We start from the raw sequence: 19,051 nt of genomic DNA on the forward strand, positions 1-19,051 counted from the left end.
GGGTCGGCAATGTTTGGCACGCGGCTCGCCAGGGTAAGCACCCTGGCGGGCCGGGCCAGTTTATTTACCTGCTGACGCGGCAGGTTCGGCCGTTCGCCGTCCCGGGCCAATGGGGGCAGCGGGAAGCCGCGACCAGCACATCCCTCGCCCGCGCCGCTTCTCACCACCCCCATTGGCCCGGGACGGCGAACCGCGGCGAGTGGGGGCCGCGATCGGCCAAACCTGCCGCGTCAGCAGGTAAATAAACTGGCCCGGCCTGCCAGGGTGCTTATCCTGGCGAGCCGCGTGCCAAACGTTGCCGACCCCTGATCTAGATAGTGGTCTAGATCAGTTCTTTGTATCATCTGAACTGCCCCAGAAACTGATTTAAACAAGGAATTCAAATTACAGTATCAAGAGAATTTGGATGAAATGGTGGTCCAAAGTAAAAGAAACAAAGCATTAGAGGAATCCATTTCACCAAGACTTCCTTTGACTCTGAATTAATATGCTTAACTTTAAGTCTCGCTAAAAATGTTCTTTAGTTTCAGCCCAGTTTACCATAGCATGTATGATCTGTGTATTCTTTACCAATTGGTAAAACAAGAAAATGTAGTTGCATTACCATCTTCAAAATAATTTGGCCTTTCCCACCCCCACCCCTTCTCTTGCATGGTATGTAATACACGTAATGACTGAAGCCTACGGATAGTAATAGAACTGTTCTGACTTGCAGATTATATCCAACTGAAAGCAAAGGTCTTACTGGAAAATACTCTTCTGAAAACCATCCTGTACCTTTGTACATTACAGATTTAGGGGTTTGTTTTTTTAAATTAGTTCAGCAAAATATTTTCCATACATACCTTGTTCCCCTACACCGGTGGAGTATTGGCGTTCATAAATAAATGGTATAGCAGAAAAGAACAGTTATTGTTATGTATTCTGTATATGGGAACAATAATTGTAAAATACGGAAATGCATTTTAAATCGTCACATTTCAAATGCATCACAAATATCATGTGGCAAAGCTGGTTCTGCTGAAAAGCTGAATATTTGCACCACCTGATACATTTGGAAAGAGTAATGATCATTGGTAACAGTATGAATATTAACCCAAATCACTGTCTTCTTTTTAAACAAAATGTAAACCTTTTGTGGATGAAATGCTCAATGGACATAGTATTTGAAATGCTCCTAGTAGCTATCAGAAAGTTTATTCCTTTCAACGTCTGGTTCAATTTGATTTTAAATTCTAAAGAACCAGGTCTTCATTCAAATGAGGAGGAAATCTTGGCTCTGGTGCTCCTGGAGCCTAGATAAATGAAACGGTTTGCCAGTTGAAAGTCACTCACATGGGGCTGGTGAGAATGACAATGAGTTGTCGTCTGCCTTGTCACATACGCAACAGTTACTAACCAGATTAGATTTTCATATATTTCAGACACTTTCAGTTCCTAATACCTTCGTGGGCAGACAGAAGTGCAGGCATGACCAAATTTGCACATGGTTGTTTTTAACCAGGAAAGGAGGAGTTGTTCCTCTTAGCTCGTAGGCAATTTCTTTACAACAGTGGCACCCACACTTGGCAAGGCTAAGGGTGCCATTTGCTCTTGGCACACTGTCAAGGTATTACACCGAATTTGTTCACAAATTTAGACAAAAAGTCAAAATAGCTGTGTGTGAAGAAACTGTATAGGCTGTGTTTTTTGTAGTCCACAAGCTTTGGGAAGCACTTTGGGCTTCTATGTTTGATTTAATATAACACTATGGCCTGGTCCACACTAACCCCCCAATTCGAACTAAGGTACGCAAATTCAGCTACGTTAATAACATAGCTGAATTCGACATACCTTAGTTCGAACTTACCGTGGTTCAGACGCGGTCCACACGCGGCAGGCAGACTCCCCGGCGACTCCGCGGTACTCCTCTCGCCGAGCTGGAGTACCGCAGTCAACGGCGAGCACTTCCTGGTTCAACTTATCGCGTCCAGACCAGACGCGATAAGTCGAACCCGGAACTTCGATCCCCAGCCGCCGAACTAGCGGCTGGGTGTAGACCAGCCCTATGATCCATTATGAAACTGTTATTCAAGGACAGACTAGTGATAGAAACTTGAATGCAGCACTTGATAAGTGATTTCACTTGACCCTAAATATCCATTTCCAGAAATTTGCTAATCTCTAAAAAAAGATATATATAGTTGCAGAGTGGTCACGCACTGATCCCAAAACCGGCAATGTCTGTCTAGACAGAAAATATAGAGAAGCAGGTTGTCACTTAAATGTGGTGTCTGAACCTGTTAGTTTGAAATTTATTCAGGAGTGAAAATTATGCTAAATTAAATTAGAGTGACCTTACTTTGTATTTGGAAGCCAAATTTGTCCATCTCATAAAGCCTGGTGCATTCATAACACCTCCCTGGGGGAAAATTACAAACAGAAATGGAATGAGGTCTCTTCTAATTGAAAAATGACAATGATTAGGAAGCCAAATATAACAGGAGTGGGGTTTTTTTTTTAAAACACAAGCATAATTATAAATTATATTCTTTGCTTTTCCCCCCCCCCCCCCCCCGCACACACACACACCTTTTTATTTGCACAGTGGCTGAATTGCGTGGTTATAATATACTTTAGGGTTTATTAATTAGTTTGACTCTAGCCATTTTGATGAAATTTTACTATGTAGATCCAGCTTTCCAGGGAGTTTACACTGGTTTCGAAAATGAAGCACATGAATTCAAGTTAAAACAGAAGGAGGAGTTGGCATAAACTTTGATGCTTCAAGTAGATCTGGCCCTTTTGAAGCTTGAAATGAGCAAATTGTGTGGGATATATATCTATATATTTTTTGTATTTCTTTTTCAAAAGGCCAGATTGGGGGGCATGAATGTTCTTCCTATAGTGATACAGCACATCTCAAAATATCTGACTTAGCCACGGGCTCAGACGCTGTGCTGCTCACTGCAGGCTAGAGTTTGGGGACAGAATGAGACTTACAGGCATCTCACTGATGCAATCCTAATAGGTAGCAGCTGTGGTGGGAGCAATAATGTCCAGATACTTGGGGCTGCTGCTGTCTCTATCACCCTGTCATCTAGACCTGCTCTGAAAGTTGCTGATGCATTGTCCGCACGAGAGGCACATTGATGGCAATACAATGGTGAGAAATCTTTATTTATAAAACTTAGCGTATCCCTCATCTAGCGTATCCCTCATCCCTTTGTGCATCTCAGCCAGGTGCTAAGTTCAGATCCTGATCTCTAGTCCAGTAAAAATCTAGAGTCACTCTGTTAGTGTTTTTTAGGTGCGTAGGAGCCATTTGCTTCCCCATGCAGACGAAGATAAATGATCAAGGACATGGGCATCGACATAGGCGCTGACTTACTGAGTTGCTAGGGGGTGCTCGACCTCCCGCTTCACCCCAGACCCTGCCCCCACTCACCCCTTCCTCCAAGCCCCCGCCCTGCTTCTTCCCCCCCACCCCCCGCTTCCACCACCCCCCTCTTCCTTCCTCCCGCTCCTCCCCCCCCCCCAGTGCTTCCTGCATGCTTCAGAACAGCTGATCCACAGCAGGCGGGAGGTGCTTGGGAGGAGGGGGAGGCTGAGCATGCACTGTTGTTTGTTTGTTTTTTCCCGTGGGTGCTCCAGCCCCGGAGCACTCACGGAGTCGGGACCTATGGGATATGAAGAAAGAATAGCTGAAATGAGAGGCGTGGACCTATGATATTACAAAAAATCTGCTTGTAGGATGTTGAGATTACAAAAGTAATTTCCCCTCCAGTTAAGAAATGTAAAGTTCTGATTCAGTTTATAATAGTTAATTTTCCCACACAGCACATATTGCTAAACTAAAGTATAAATTTAAACAGTTTAACTCATAATCAAAAGTAGTGATTATGCGATACACTGCAGAACCATAAATTTCATCATTTCACCTGCACTCTGCCCACTAATCTACCTCATTTGAGTATTAACTTCTAATATTCCAAACAGCTGCCTTTAAAAGAAAAGGAAAACACCTTGCCAGAAAGAAATATTTCCTCTTCTCTAGTAATCATATCATGTTAAAATAATAGCTTTTGGCACCTATGTTGTAATCAGCCAATTAAATTAGTGGCAAACTAGGCAATGTTTGGTACTGGACCAGGGATAGAGTATCAGACTTTTAACCTGTGTCCCTGACCTTTACACCATCCCCAACCTTCCCCATGGGGAAAACATCCTTTGTGCAATTGCAGACTCTCCAGTCATGATACTTTTGTGTATGGAAAAGCTATTTTATGCGACTTTTAGAGGACCATAAAAATTGAGGTTGGACTCATGGTAACTAAGGGTTTTGCAGGTGGGAGGGATATGAAAAACACTCCCAGATGGCTTTAGCTTTACTTATACCAACAAAATTCCTTAAGCAGTTTAGCATGACTTGGCTAATTGATGTGTCTCACACCCATCGTGTGAGAACTTTTTCTTTAGAACCAGCTAGTCTTGTTTTTTTTAAAGAAAGTCTTCAGAATCTTTTGGAATAGAACCATGTCCCTTTTTTAGGTTTTATGAGCCATTTGGTCACCAATATCACTCTTTATTTATTTATTTATGTATTTAAAGTGACCAAAACAAGTGTCACACTTTGTCACCGGCAAAGTTGACTTGGCTCCTTAAAATCCAGCTATGTGTAAATAATGCAGCAAGCAACACATTCCATAATGTGGGATGGTTGTTTATCCAGCTGATGATCTCTGTCACAAATATGTAGGAGAGAAAAGAGGGCTCATCGTTATAAAGGTGTGACGTTGTCTGTGCCCTTCTGTTTTAAAGAGCTGTCGTACATCTGCTGAAATGGAGTCACTGAGTAACTTGGGCATTTTGACAAGGGCAGGGTCATTAGAAGTGGAATGTTCTTCAGCAGCGCACTGTCTAGACTTCGTGCCAGAAAACGCACAGGACCTTTGCTGGGACAGCTCAGAGAGAGCATAAAGAGGTCAGATCAGAGTGGCAGACCAGAACTGCAGCCTGAGTAGCAGGCAGTCTTTGTATTTGCTGCAGTTTTAGTTGCTAGCTGTATTTTGTAATGAGTGTCTGGCAAACTCTTGTGAATCCAAGTGCATGTATAATCCCTAACATTGTACAGCTGCATTCTGAATACCATATCACTACAGTACCCAGTCATCTTATGTGACCTCCATTTTTCTTCCTGAATAATTAATTGGGGTTCCTCTCCAGATTTCACATGATTGGGGTCACCTTATAGGAAAAGTAGTGGGGGGTGATGAGGATATTTGCTGGAAAGTATATTGTACAGTAGCTGGATGTGGAGAGTTTCTAATTAGAACTGATGGAATATGGGAGTTTAGAAAGTCACCTGAGTTTGAAAGGGGTTGTTGCAATATGCTGCCAACTCTTGTAGTCTGGCCACCCAAAGGAAAGTGAACTGGGACAACACCCCCTCCCCCCAAAGAACAGCAGCCATTTACAACAGGCCTTTGGGTCTGAATAAACATCTCAAGGGAACCTTCTTTTTTTAAAGGGGGTTTGGTGTTTCCCAGTGGGCAGAGGACCACAATAGCCCCAGTAGGAAACAGAATCGCTCCTCCCAGTTAAGTCTGGCGTTCTGCAATTCTGGTACTCTCGTCTCGCTAAAGAAACGCAGACTAGCCCAAAAATGCAGGTCTCCTGCTGCCTGGAAGACGTAGATGGCAGCTATGGGAACCCCCTCCATCCTGCAGACAGGCAGCCATAAATCTAGTTAGTAAAACAAAACAAAAAAATCCCTTGCTCCTATTTGAACCTCCTCCTTGTTAGGCGAGGCTGAGGCCTGTGCAGTGCGTGATAGGACTGCCAAATGCAGTCTGCCCTAACTCCACCCTCAAGGCAGCCTGCCTGTCTGCCAAGCGCTTAGAGCTGTCTAGGAAGCAACCAAGCATGCCCAGGGCGATAGCAGTTAACACAAGGACAAGGGGATTGTCTCCCTGTCAGGGTTCCTGTTACCTTTAACCTCTCATGGTTGGAAGGAAACAAAGGGACTCCGGGTAATGGTTTAAAGCCTCTCATCCTTTTGGTCATGCAGGGAGACTTTCTACAAAGGGCCCTTGAATTTTAATGGCAGATATTTAAATGAGGCGGAGGGCCTGTGTGACTGTTTCCCTTCATGGCATTGTGTGGCTTTTTGACATGTATCTCATTGAGGTAGAAAGTGCAGAGCTGCCTTTTCTCTGGAGTGGATTTAAAGACCTCTGTTTATTACGGGCCCCAAAACAAGCCCCAGCGACAGGCTGCAGCTGTGAATGTGGGTGTCGGGGGACAGTATGCGTACTGTATGTTACCCATTCGGTGGAGAGCATTACATGTAGATTCTTGAGACTTTGAAAGGCTCTGGAGGGGAGAGAGAACTCTTTGCTGTCACTGGGTAAATTTCTCTCCCCATCTCCTTTCCAGCCCTTTTCCTCCCATTAAAAAATGGTATCCAAGAGTCTCATGCTTGGAAGTTGTAGCTTTGTAAAAGTTTGAGAAGGGAGTGTTGGGGGTGGGGGGAATCTACCAATATAATACACATATTTTTCTCCAGGGAAGCCTTACCTGAAGTTTTCCCTATGCAGTTGCATTAGAAAAAGTAAGGAAATTTATAAGAGTTCTTAATAGATTTCCTCCCCAAAAAAACTATTGGAATTAATCATGTGGGGGTTGTGCCTGGAAGAGATGATTAACTAGGGTGACCAGATGTCCTGATTTTATAGGGACAGTCCTGACATTTGGGGCTTTTTTTTAATATGGGCTCCTATTACCCCTCACCCCCGTCCTGATTTTTCACACTTGCTATCTGGTCACCCTATGATTAACTCGCTTTAAGCATCCTTCTCTCTCTAGAACCACACATCTCAATCCTAGCAGGGTCAAATAGCCCTTCATTCTCCCACAAAGCATGCTGCCTGTGGGGGTGTCAGATTAAACCTTAAAAGAGAGAGGTTCTGTGTATGCTGCGCCCATCACCATGACATATGGGCACCTGGTCTGCTTTACTGGTGAAGATCCCATGGCTCCCTTTTAAGAGAGTAGGGTTTGACCTTAGCTAAAATTCCCTTCCATCACTGTTTGTGCCGGGTACTGTGGACTGATTGTTCCACTCGGTTGCTTCCTTCCACCCCAGAGGTAGCTGCACTTTCAGTGGTGCTGTAGATAGGTGGGCTCCAATCCTGAAAAGACATGCTCTCACGCTTAATTTTAAGCACCCAAGTATTTCCACTGACTTGAAGACATGCCCAAGTCTCTGAAGGTTGTGGGCACAGTCAGTAGTGTTTTGGGGTCCTTTGGGATGAAAGATGCTATGGGAAATGTAATATGAAGACTGGTCTGGTGGCAGATACGGTCGCTGCTGCTGAGCAAAGTTAATTCCAAGGTAACTGGTCAGAATTGCCACCTGGACTGTTTTGCTTGACATTTTATTTGCTTTTACTTCACTGCTGCCAGAAGGAAAATGCTCCATTAAAAAATATCTGCCTGAGTCAGCAGAACCCATCCCATCAGATACAGATGTTACTGTGATGCTGTCCTGTTTAGGCGCTCTTACATTTTAATGCAAATTACCGTATCTGTGATAGTGGAGGGCACCACTTTTGAAAAAGTGGTTTCTATGGCTTTTCTCGGGGAGGAACAGGTTATATCTAAGTCGTCAGCACTGTTGGCTTTGCTTTTCCTCCCTTCTTTCCCTTGAAATGGCCCCAGTCTTTACAAATATCGCTGGGGGGGAGGGGGGGAACTTTCCTGAGATTCCCTCTGCCAGGATAGCACAGATAGAAAAGCACCGTGCCCTCGCTTCAGGCCAGAGAACAGGTGAGCATCTGTGTTCGGCAGACGGTTAAAGTAACTTCTTGGCCAGCTGTCAGGGAGCTGAGTTGCTCAGGGTGGCTTCCAGGCTCTCCCTGGATGCTGAATACATCTTCTCAGAACTAGGATTGCATGGAAATAGCACAGAACAGTCTGACAGATATTTCCGATATCTAGTTCCAGCCAATGCATGCTACAGTCCAAGTCCAAACAATTTCCTTTGACTTTAGGAGCCATTCCACACCAGTTGCTGTCTAGTGTCTCTTGGAGACACACTGAAGTTAACTGGTAACCCATTGAGGCTCTTTATGCCAGTTCACACCATTCAAGCCCCCACTGTCAGCTGGCTGTGCTGGGCACAGAACTGAATGATATCTGGAGATCTGGTATATAGATGTAGTGGGGAGGGGTGCAGTCAGTGTAGGTTCAATGTTTGTCGTCTCATGAAAAGCACAAATTCTGATCCACTCTGTGTTGTTTTTGGCAGATTAACTGGACCTAGAGAGGGAGACTTGTAGTGTGGCTGGGAGTGGGAATTGATTCCTAGGTGTTGCAGGCTTGCTGTGACCCCTTGAGCAGGTCTCCATTTACAAACCAGGGATAATACTCACCCAGCTCACAAGGCCTAATTTAAGACAAGATCCTCAGCTGAATAAGGCTATGTAAATATTAAGTGTACTGCAAAACCGAACTCAGTTTTTAAATTTGTTTATTTAAGACCAGAAGTATTTGAGGCGTCCCTTCATTAAATGGGATGACGGGGCATTCAGCACAAAAATAAAACTTTGACAGCCTGATTAGTGGAGGCATCTAGCAAATGTTTCTGGTAGAGATAGGCCTGAACCCAGCTCCCTGGGAGATTTTGAGATTTTGAGAAACTTGGTCTCTGGACTCTAGCCTCGCAACTCAAGCCGATAAAGCCGACATCTAGGTATGATTTAGAATAATTTTCTCTTTGCAGATCACGTTTAAAGACAGTCCCTCGTCTATTATGGATGAGGGCTGTTATTCCTTGCTGCCGGTCATTTCCCTTTTCTATGTTGCTTGACTGGAAGCTTGCAGAGAACTTTTGTGTCTGAGAGCTTGAAACATTCATGGAAACAATTCAGCTGTGAAACTCCACTAGCTGTATGGCTGAACTCAGCCTAGGATTTCTTGTGCTGTATTTCATGCTGCTTTCTAAGGTGGCTCAAAATGCATGTCTGTGTCTCTTGCAGCGGAGTTGGAGTTTGTACAGATAATCATAATCGTGGTGGTGATGATGGTGATGGTGGTCGTTATCACATGTCTGCTGAACCACTACAAACTCTCTGCACGATCCTTCATCAACCGGCACAGTCAAGGGAGAAGGAGAGATGAGAATCTATCTTCAGTAAGTAACTCCACCATCTCTGTGTGCGCATTGCTGGCCAGATGGTCAGAAGCTTGTGAAACGTTAAAAGTGGAAGGAGTCCAGTTTGATTGCATTTGCCCATCTAGTAAAGTGCATGTGCCATTTAGAACCCTACAAACAGGCACCTTCCAAACAGCTGAATCTTTCAGGTGGTTGGGGTCTTGCAGGATTTTGTGTAGAAACTTCAGGTTAGCATCCTGTGTCTTGAGAACAAAACCACAACATGTCAGAAGTTGGGCACTTTCATGAGCGCAAACACAGCAGCCTTTTTATGCTCTGTAACCTCCAGACTTGCAACTGTGAATATGTATGCCAATGCCAACTAACTGGCCTGATGTTATTCAAAGGGGGAACCACAGCATGGCATGAGGGGGGTATTCTTGTATCCCCCTGAATCTGAAAACACCAGTTATAAATACCTGGATGGGATTCACGGTTATTAACTCTCAAAACCCCAAAATACAGCGGTCCTTTGGGTGTTGCATTGGCCAGAGAGTCCTAAACTATACTGTTGTTTAGAGATGAGGGTGCAAATATCATACAGAATTTACTAGGGTGTTCTGTAGTAGTGTTCCAAAAGCTGCATTATTACCACTAGAAGTGCAATGTTGTTGGGTTTTTGTTGTCCCATTATTGTAGTGTAGAAAACAGTCTAATAAAGTGAATTCTCCCTGAAATAATGCCTGAAAAGTTCATGGTGCAATTTAAGCTTCCTGCTTCTTTCGAACGAAGAGGAAATAAAATTCTTTTAATTGTAGTGTTGACATGAATTCAATCAAAATCCATTCCAATATCATGACAGATATTAGTCACGTTGCTTAATGCACAACTGGAAGATGTTCAAACACTATGGTGATGAGCACATTCTAAAAACCTACATAGAAAAGAAACAGAATCTTTATTTTTCTTGGCGGCTGAGCGTGTGATTTTCCACTACTTTGTTTGATCTACACCTCTATCCCGATATAACGTGACCCGATATAACACGGGTTCGCATATAGCACGGTAACCCCGGGGCTCTGGCAGCGGGGCTCGGGCGGTGCTTTAAAGGGCCCGGGGCTCCGGCTGCTGCGGGGAGCCCCGGGCCCTTTAAATCACCGCTGGAGCCCTGCCACCATTACCCCGGAGCAGCGGCAGCGGGGCTCGGCTGGCAATTTAAAGGGCTCGGAGCTCTGGCTGGTGTGGGGAGCCCCGGGCCCTTTAAATCACCGTCGGAGCCCTGCCGCCGCTACCCGGGGCTCCGGCAGCGGGGCTCGGGTGGTGATTTAAAGGGCCAGGGGTTCCCTGCGGCCGGAGCCCCGGGCTCTTTAAATCACCGCTGGAGCCCTGCCGCCGCTACCCCGATATAACAGGGTTTCACCTATAACGCGGTAGGGATTTTTGGCTCCCGAGGACCACGTTTATATCAGGGTAGAGGTGTACCATTTAGTGCAGCAATAACTTGCATTCATATATTTCATTGTATCCTGAAGGATCCCAAAGCTCTTTAACAATAAGAACCTTTCAAACTACCACTGGTGTAGGAGTCAGTACATAGCAGCCCTGCTCAACGGTTTGGGACAGGAAGTGAGGAAGAATACTTCATCCATTTGAAACTGTTCAGGAGTTTCCATAGGCAGAAAATAAAAATGAATGTCCCGAAATACAAGTCACTTTTTCCCCATTCACAGGTTTCCACTATAAATCAAAAGCACCGACAGGTGTTTAGTTTGTCATGTATGGTGCACCATTCCCATGTATCCAGTGTTTCCTACAATATAGAATCAAACAGAGCTATCCCTTTGAAAACAGGAAACTTGACATTCAAAAGAGTGAGTTCTAGTAAGTCCTCCCTATGGCACCTATTGAAGTGCCCAAAGCACATAGTAACATGGCATCTGGCGACGCTGTCCAGTATTCGTTTAATGTCCTGAAGAATGCAAACCATCCTCATCCCACAGATGCCCTCTCACTTTCGCATGAAATACTCAGAGATAGCTGAGGCCCCTTGACAAGGGCTTCTTGCCAAAGTGAGAGACACCCTCAACTGTGAAATCATGCAGTTCAGTTAAAGGACCCTTCATTTAGTCTGATGTGGATGGAATGTGTCTCCAAGGAGTGAGGGAATGAACAAGTTGTTATTTAAACCAGGCAAGAGAAGTGAACTGGAATGAGGTGTGGTGAGCCCTCAGATTCTGTCTCTGATCTAAGGTGCCGGCTGTTGATGAACCAGCCTGCATTTAGGGGCTTACGTGCCGAGGTGTGCAAGGTTCCGATTCATTCTTGTGTTATGCCTAAAGCAATCTGCTAAAACCTCCCACAGGACAGAAAGGTGGTGCAGTTCTCTATGGTCTTTGAGGGCTCTTTGGAAGTGGAACCTCATGGGCAGGGCCGGCTTTAGGAAGTGCGGGGCCCAATTCGAACAGTTTCGACGGGGCCCCGGCAGGGATGACTAAAAAAAAAATGTAAAAAAACACGTGGGGCTTGTACTCACCAGGCGGCGCTCCTAGTCTTCGGCGGTGGGTCCTTCACTCGCTCCGGGTCTTTGGCGGCACTGAAGGACCTGCTGCCAAAGTGCTGCCGAAGACCCGGAGTGAGTGAAGGACCCGCCGCCGAAGTGCCGCCGAAGACCCGGAGCGCCGCCGGGTGAGTAAAAATTAAAAGGAGCCTCTAGCCAGGGAAGGGATTCTCGGCCACTTGCCCCCACCCCGGCAGCCCTGCCACTGGGCGCGGGGCCCTCTTAGGCGCGGGGCCCGATTCAGGGGAATTGGTGGAATTGGCCTAAAGCCGGCCCTGCTCATGGGCTTGGGGAAGGAGGGAAGCAGTGCAAAACCAAGGTAATCTCCTGGCAGGTTTACACTATGCCAGTTCAATGCCGCTTGCATTGTGTACAATACTTTCAGAGCCTGTTTGAATTTACCACCGAAGGAATACTTTTGTAACACAAATTAGCTCCATAGATCAAAAGCTACATTATCTTTTATTTTTAATTATGAATCATGTCTTGGTTTCCTTCCTCCCCATCCCCCCAGAGGAAAGCTTCACCCCCACCCCATACAGTGTAATTAACTCACAGCCACACACTACTTTAGTTACTGGCATGCTGTGAGCACTCCTGTAAGGACAGAAAAGCCCCCTAGTGTGCTAAACAGGAAGCTCATTACACAAGGATCAATCATAATAAAGATTTTAAAAGTGGCCTATTTAAGATTCAGCACAGTATGATTTTTTTTTCCTGTAGAAAACAATGTTCCAACATCAGTTGCTGCCTGTCATCCCTGCACATTCTCTGTATTGAACTAGATAGTGGTTTGCCAATCCACAGAGCACACTGAGTTCTTTTTTTAAAGGCAAACTTTTTCATGCCCAGCGAAGCCCACTGGAGACATGCACTTTCCATCTACTGAAGTTCTCAAGTGGCCTATTGCTTGGGTTACATTTTTTCTTTTATTTAAGATCTGCATTAGAGCCCACACTGTTTTGCTTCTTAACATTTGCAATTAAAAGAAGAAAGCCTTGCAATTGCCCCCCAAATGTTTTTAATATGACTACTGCTGGCACCATATTTCTCTGTTGCCTTCTCTGCCTGTCACCGATACCTTCATTTCTCCAGAGTCTGACTGTCTCTAGGAAACACTGCAAAACCTTCCTTTTGAAACAGCCTTTCCCACCATAAGAATGATACTCAAAATACAGATACCCCCTTCTACTACTAAAGCCCTTCTGACTCCCCGGAAAAGGAAATCAAAATCAGAAACCCTTCTCCAAGCACAGCGTTAACTCCCAAAACGCATCACTATTGCTATTACCCTTTGATTTTACATGGAAGGTACTCGGATACTACTCCACTGATGGGCAGCCGTGTAAATAGATGGATAGAATTCTTAAATCAATAACTTTCAGATTGTTATAGTCTCACACAATTGTATGGAGAGTCTTGCAGTTTTTTTCTTTAAGCCCTAGATCGTGGAGTCCTGTATAAACACCGCAATCTCCGCTTTTTAAGAAATAAAAAGTAGGTTTCTAGCCATCATGCATGCAGAGGGAAGCTTGAAAACTCATGATCCCTAAGTGCTCAAAAGTTAGAAAGCCAAATAATAACAACTCCCAATGTAATATTTTGAAAATCTTAAGCCAATGTCATGGTTTGTGTGGTTTTGGTTGTGATTTTGGTGGGAGGGTGGAGGGGTGATTTTGCAATGCTTAGGATTGGCATTAGAGCACTCCCATGGCCAGGAGACTGATGCCTTTTGAAAAAAAGAAAATAAAATCATGATTAATATTTCAGCCCACAAACTTTGCACACCTCTGGCTGCTGCTTTCCTGGCCTGCTTTTTATTTTCCTCTCTATATTTAGAGATGAGACGTAAGCTGCTGCTCGGGCACCATAATGACGGGTACTGTACAAGGCCCCAGTCCTGCAACATTTTAGCACATCCTTAATTTCATTGGGGTAAGTCAGTTGTTTGCAGGATCAGGCCCTAAAAAAGCTTAAATAGAACGAATTAGAACCAAAATCCCAAATCAAACCACTTCAGACTTTGGATCTAGATCTGAACTTCGCAGCCTCCCGCTCCTTCACTGCTTAGATTTCTGGTTGTTCCATTTTAATGCTGTTCTAGTTCCTCTTGGGCACCATCCACTTGTGATTATTATTTTTTTGTATCTTGGTAGCACCTGGGAGCCCTGGTCGTGGACCCCCATTGTACAGTGACTACTACAAAGAGCTTACTGCCTGGATACGGCAGGGGGGTTGGGAGGTGAGGATTCCACGGGGAGGGAAGCTTTGAAAGTAACTTAATTCACTTAACAATATTTCACTTCCCCTTGTGAGAGCTGCCTTATACAGTGCAAAACCCAGAATCCTATCTAGTGGCCTGGCGTTCTTCCCTCTGCCTTGGGGAAAGCACTATCCTTCCTGCTGCAGAGCAGCCGCCCGTGTGGAAACAGGTTGACATCACTGCAGGGGAAATGGAAAAGCAGATGGGATATTGCAATGGCACTGCCCACTGCTAAGTTAAATATAAAACATCTAGCAGAAGGCAGGGAGGCACTAGCTGCTCAGGAAGTTTGCCATGAGGACATTGCAAAGTAAACACTTAAATGTTTCAAAGTGATTCCCTCTGCTGCCCTTTGGTTCCGATTCCTTTTAATCGAGGTAACAAACAGTCATCAAACATACCTCCAAGCCAGCAAAGTTTTAATCCATGCGTACTGCCACAGTGAATGTCTCAAAGCCATATGTTGGCTCTGTATTCACTTCTGAGCAGTATCCTCATATCGTAGTATCTCTTCTGTTGCGTTCCTTGCCTAGCCATACAACATAATCCCATGCCTCCTTTAGAGAGGTATTTGGTACAAAGAGCCAGATCTTTACCTGATGTAAGTTGGCATAGCTCCCTCGATTTCAGTGGTTCCATTGATTTACGCTAGATGTTTCCAGTGATTCAAAAGTTCTTTGGTATTAATTATTTTGAGTCCCTTTTGCGGAGGTTTTGGGGGGTTGTGTTTTTGTTTTGTTTCCAGACAGGATTTCAGTCTGTGATGGGTGCAAGTGCTCTTTGTGGCTTTGGATATTGAGGGAATTTTACCATAGAATATCCTTACAGAACATCACTTCATGTCGGCAAAGGAAGCCATATGCAATTAAATAGACTAAACAGTCAGTGCCTGTATAGACAGTTACATATTAAAGTCTCAAAACTCCCTATAAAATATTGCATTGTTCACAACTATCAGACATTTCAGCTGCATAGATATGTGGTATGAAACTAAAATTATAGATCCATTATCTTTAACTCCAAAGTATGTGGTTGTCATAATACTTAACCTCTTGCATTTCAAGGAGAGACTCCCTAAAAACCACAGAGAAGTGAAAAGAATATAAATCCCTGTTTTTCTTCCACTGATAACAGAACTGCCTTGAGGTTTGTGTGCAGAAATTGAGCTTCAAAAGCAAGTACTTGATTGGATTCTTGAAGTATCCGGCATCACATGCAATGCCACAAAATATATTTTTCGAAAATTGGGGGAAATAGAGAGAGAGAGAGAGAGAGACAAAGGTTGTGCAAGTGGATGGGAGTCCTCTAATTCAGAATGCCCTGTTGGATAAGTTAATTTTCCTCCTACCTAATATTAACAGAGATGTTTTCATTATTTAAAAACCCACAAAATTAGAGCCACTTTGGCACGAGAGTTCACCCACGTGATTCAGTGTTGCCACTACTGCAATTTTATCCTGAGTCTTACTATATTTGGTGATTTTTTTCTAAAGCCACCAGATGCTGGAGTATAGTTGTTACTATATACAAATCTCCTATTAAAAGAAAAGGTACATTTCTAGCCCTTATAGTTTCAGAGAAAAGTTTGAAAATGTGAACGATAAAGGCTCTAATTGCAGAAGCAAATAAGGAAACTTTAAAAAAAATTAATTTTAAGTGAATCTTGGTGTTTTTTGGGCTTGGCTCCTGATTTTTGAATGCCTGAGGTTGGTGACACTGGGATCTAATTGCAGGGCTGGGGCCAATGCTTGAACACAGATAAGGCTACTCATGCCTGAGCACCAAAAAGTGAAACTGACCAAAAAAGCAAAATTAAAAAACAATTCAGATGAAAGCGAGAGTAACACCGGTGTTGTTTCCACTGTCCAATTCAAGCTGTAAGTGAGATGAAAAAAAAATAGACAGCATAAATGATGAAAATTAGATTCTGAGAATTCTTTCAGTGTTAATAATCTAATGCTCTTAATAATGCAGGTAAGAATATTGACTGTTTTTAAGACCTATGACTATATACTTCGCTCTTGTAAATTATGTGGCTCCACTGACTGGAGCTACATCGATTTACTCCAGCTGATGTTCTGGCCCAGAATGTAACTTGGTAGAATTCCTTTGAAAATATTTGGCAGTTTAGACTCTGGCTGGACAGGTATGATTCTCAATTCTCCTCTTATTCTTTCCAATGTAGGAAGGAAGTCTGTGGCCTTCAGAAAGCACAGTGTCAGGAAATGGAGTAACAGAGGTGAGGACAAGGCTGGTATTGTATAATAACCTCATCTGTTTACATGCGGACTATGATAGAGGCTGAAATGTTCCAAAACTCACTCTCTCTCCCTTATCTTCAGCAGCAAATCTACACTCCAAGACCCACAGACAGACTATCAGTTCCATCCTTTTTGCAGAGGGACCGTTTTAATAGATTCCAGCCAACATACCCCTACATGCAACACGAGATTGACCTCCCACCCACCATCTCCCTATCAGATGGAGAGGAGCCACCCCCTTACCAGGGACCCTGCACACTACAACTCAGAGATCCAGAGCAGCAAATGGAACTAAACAGAGAATCGGTCCGGGCCCCTCCCAATAGAACCATCTTCGATAGTGACTTGATAGATAACTCAGTGTTTGGAGGGCCTTGCCCACCCAGCAGTAACTCTGGCATCAGCGCGACCTGCTATGGAAGCAATGGTAGAATGGAAGGACCGCCGCCGACCTACAGTGAGGTGATAGGTCACTATCCAGGATCTACGTTTTTCCAGCACCAGCAGAACAACAATGGCATGCCCTCGATACTGGAGGGCAGTAGACTCCACCATTCGCAAATCAATGGCCTTGAGAGCACAACCGCATGGAACAAAGATAAAGAGAAACAAAAAGGGCACCCCTTTTAAAAAAAATCAAACACGAAAGTAAGAACACTCTGCACTTCTCATTAAAAGAAAAAAAAGAAAGAGTTGGGGAAGACGAGCAAAAAATAAGAAGCCCTTTCCCACCACTCTGTGTATAATATTTACTTGTTATGTCTGGTCTGAATGCACAAGCCAAGAAAGCTTGCAAAAACAATTTCTTTATTGAGCTGCATTAGAAGTTTAAAAAGGAAAAAAAAAAAAAAGAATCAACCGTAGTCCTTCATTTTTTGTTGTTGTTGTTGTTGTTGTTTCTAGTTGAGCTGTGTGTGTGGATGCTTTTTTTTTATTTCACTTAACTTTAAAAAAAATATTTGCACAAAAACGTTTTGTTTAAAGATCTGCAATATATATATAAATATATATTAAAAATAAGAGAAACTGTATGTGTGAGGAGCAGGAGTATTTTTGTATTAGAAGAGGCCTAGTTAAAAAAAAAAAGTTTTGTTGTTTTCTGAACTAGGAGAAAAAAATGGCAATTTTTTGAGTGCCAACTCAAAAAGTATGTATTACATTGTAAAAAAAAACAACAAAAAAACAAAACAGAAAAAAACAGAAAAAATCAAAAGCAGGGGTTTAGAGTTATTTATATAAATGTTGAAATTTTGCACTATTTTTTAATATAAATATGTCAGTGCTTGTGTTGGTCAAAGCCTCTATCATGTCTACTACAAAACTGTTAAGGGATACATTTCAAAGTGAAGAACAAACTAGCTGGAAGGGGGTGGAAAAATCCTAAAGTTAAAGTGACAGCCCTGGAAGGAACATTGCAAGAGAGACTGCATCTTATGCAAATCTTTAATTTCCATGGTCACCTAAGTGTTACCCATACAATACAGTCTGCTACTGGGTAGTTTAATGATAGTCACTGCTTTATACATTCCCTATAGAACAAGAGGAGTTTGTGTGTTTGCATGTATGTTGCCAGTTAGGATTTTTGGAGTTAAACGAAAAAAGCTCTGAACACTTCTGTGAATTAAAAACAACAGAAGCAAACAAAAATTACCTTTTGGGGGGGGGGGGGTTGGGACACAACCTCTAGTTTTTTTGAGGGGTGGGGGATAAGCTTCAGTCTGAAGGAAAACAATGGGTTTTTTGTTTTGTTTTTTTGTTTTGATTTTCTTTAAATATTAAACTGAAGGGCCCTGTTTTGAGAGAAAGCGGTGGTGATTGAGGTTAATGTGAGTAAACGGTAACATAACTGAAGTCTGGCTTTTTGGATAGGTTTTTAAATGGGACACTGAAACAAGCTTTACAGTCTGTAGTTTGTTCACGTCATTTTCATAGATGTTAAACTGCAAAACTTTTATTTGGAATAAACAGAGTGCAGTTGTCTTGCATAAATATCTGCAATCTTTGTACACTGCCTCTGGTTGTTAATTGTTTTTCTTTTATTACCCTAGAGAAAGAGGCATAAGAAACAATAGATGGAAATGAATCTGCTCCTGTGATGTATTAAATAAAGGCTAATGAAACCATGCTTAATGCTTTAGAAGCAAAACCCTTTACCTCTTCTGAATATTTCTTCATTCAAAACAATCACCATCCTTTGTCCCCCAATGTCAAGGTTCCACCTCCTCCCCCCTCCAAGCACCTCCTCAAAATCATTGGATGTGTTTTTAATTTATCTTTGTTTCATAAGCATTTTGTCTTACTATGCTATTGTTTACATTTTTTCTATTGTGTGGATATCTGATAGACGTTTTACCCTTGTGGTGAATTTGTATGTGACAGAGTGAAATATTAGAGAGAGAGAGAAACACATAAGGGAATAATTGTTCTTGCTACCTTGTGTGCAGATATTATTAGCTGAGCTATACCTCCCCATTTGCTGGGAGAGGATATCTACAAATGTGAGGAAGGGTCAGAAGGGGGAACACAAAGAGTGAAGATTTTACAAGGAGGTGTAACTTCTTTTTCTGCAAGATGCTAACTAGTAGAGTAACATAAATGAAAGATATAAAGGCAATAACTATAAACTATTGTTGTTAAGCAACTTTTCCTATTACTTGAAAACAAACAAACCATGAGAACAGTTTTGAAGTTTTGACCATTTGAACAATATTTATATATATTTTAAAGGAGATAATGAATAGATGAACTTGAAGTTTGATCATTACTTCGTTTTTGCTTGTAGGTTTTTTGTTTTGTTTTGTTTGGGGGGGGGGTTTGTTTGTTTTTGTTTGTTT

General features: G+C 43.0%; 1 protein-coding gene across 2 annotated transcripts in view; it reads left to right on the top strand.

Annotated features, from left to right (window-relative positions):
* Positions 1 to 16,853, top strand: part of PMEPA1 (prostate transmembrane protein, androgen induced 1) — a 64,427-nt gene extending 47,574 nt beyond the window's left edge. Inside the window, exons 2-4 of one of the 2 annotated variants that reach the window (XM_024201706.1) lie at positions 9,021 to 9,175; positions 16,142 to 16,195; positions 16,299 to 16,853. In XM_024201706.1, coding sequence (XP_024057474.1) covers positions 9,021 to 9,175; positions 16,142 to 16,195; positions 16,299 to 16,847 — 758 coding nt within the window. In that variant the 3' untranslated portion in view covers positions 16,848 to 16,853. The remainder of the gene's footprint in view (positions 1 to 9,020; positions 9,176 to 16,141; positions 16,196 to 16,298) is intronic. The other variant, XM_024201707.1, reaches the window with a different exon arrangement.
* The last annotated feature ends 2,198 nt before the right edge of the window (positions 16,854 to 19,051 follow it).

Source organism: Terrapene carolina, unplaced genomic scaffold (genome assembly GCF_002925995.2).
Source record: "Terrapene carolina triunguis isolate 2854851 unplaced genomic scaffold, T_m_triunguis-2.0 Scaffold130, whole genome shotgun sequence".
In the NCBI taxonomy this organism is placed as follows: Eukaryota; Metazoa; Chordata; order Testudines; family Emydidae; genus Terrapene; species Terrapene triunguis.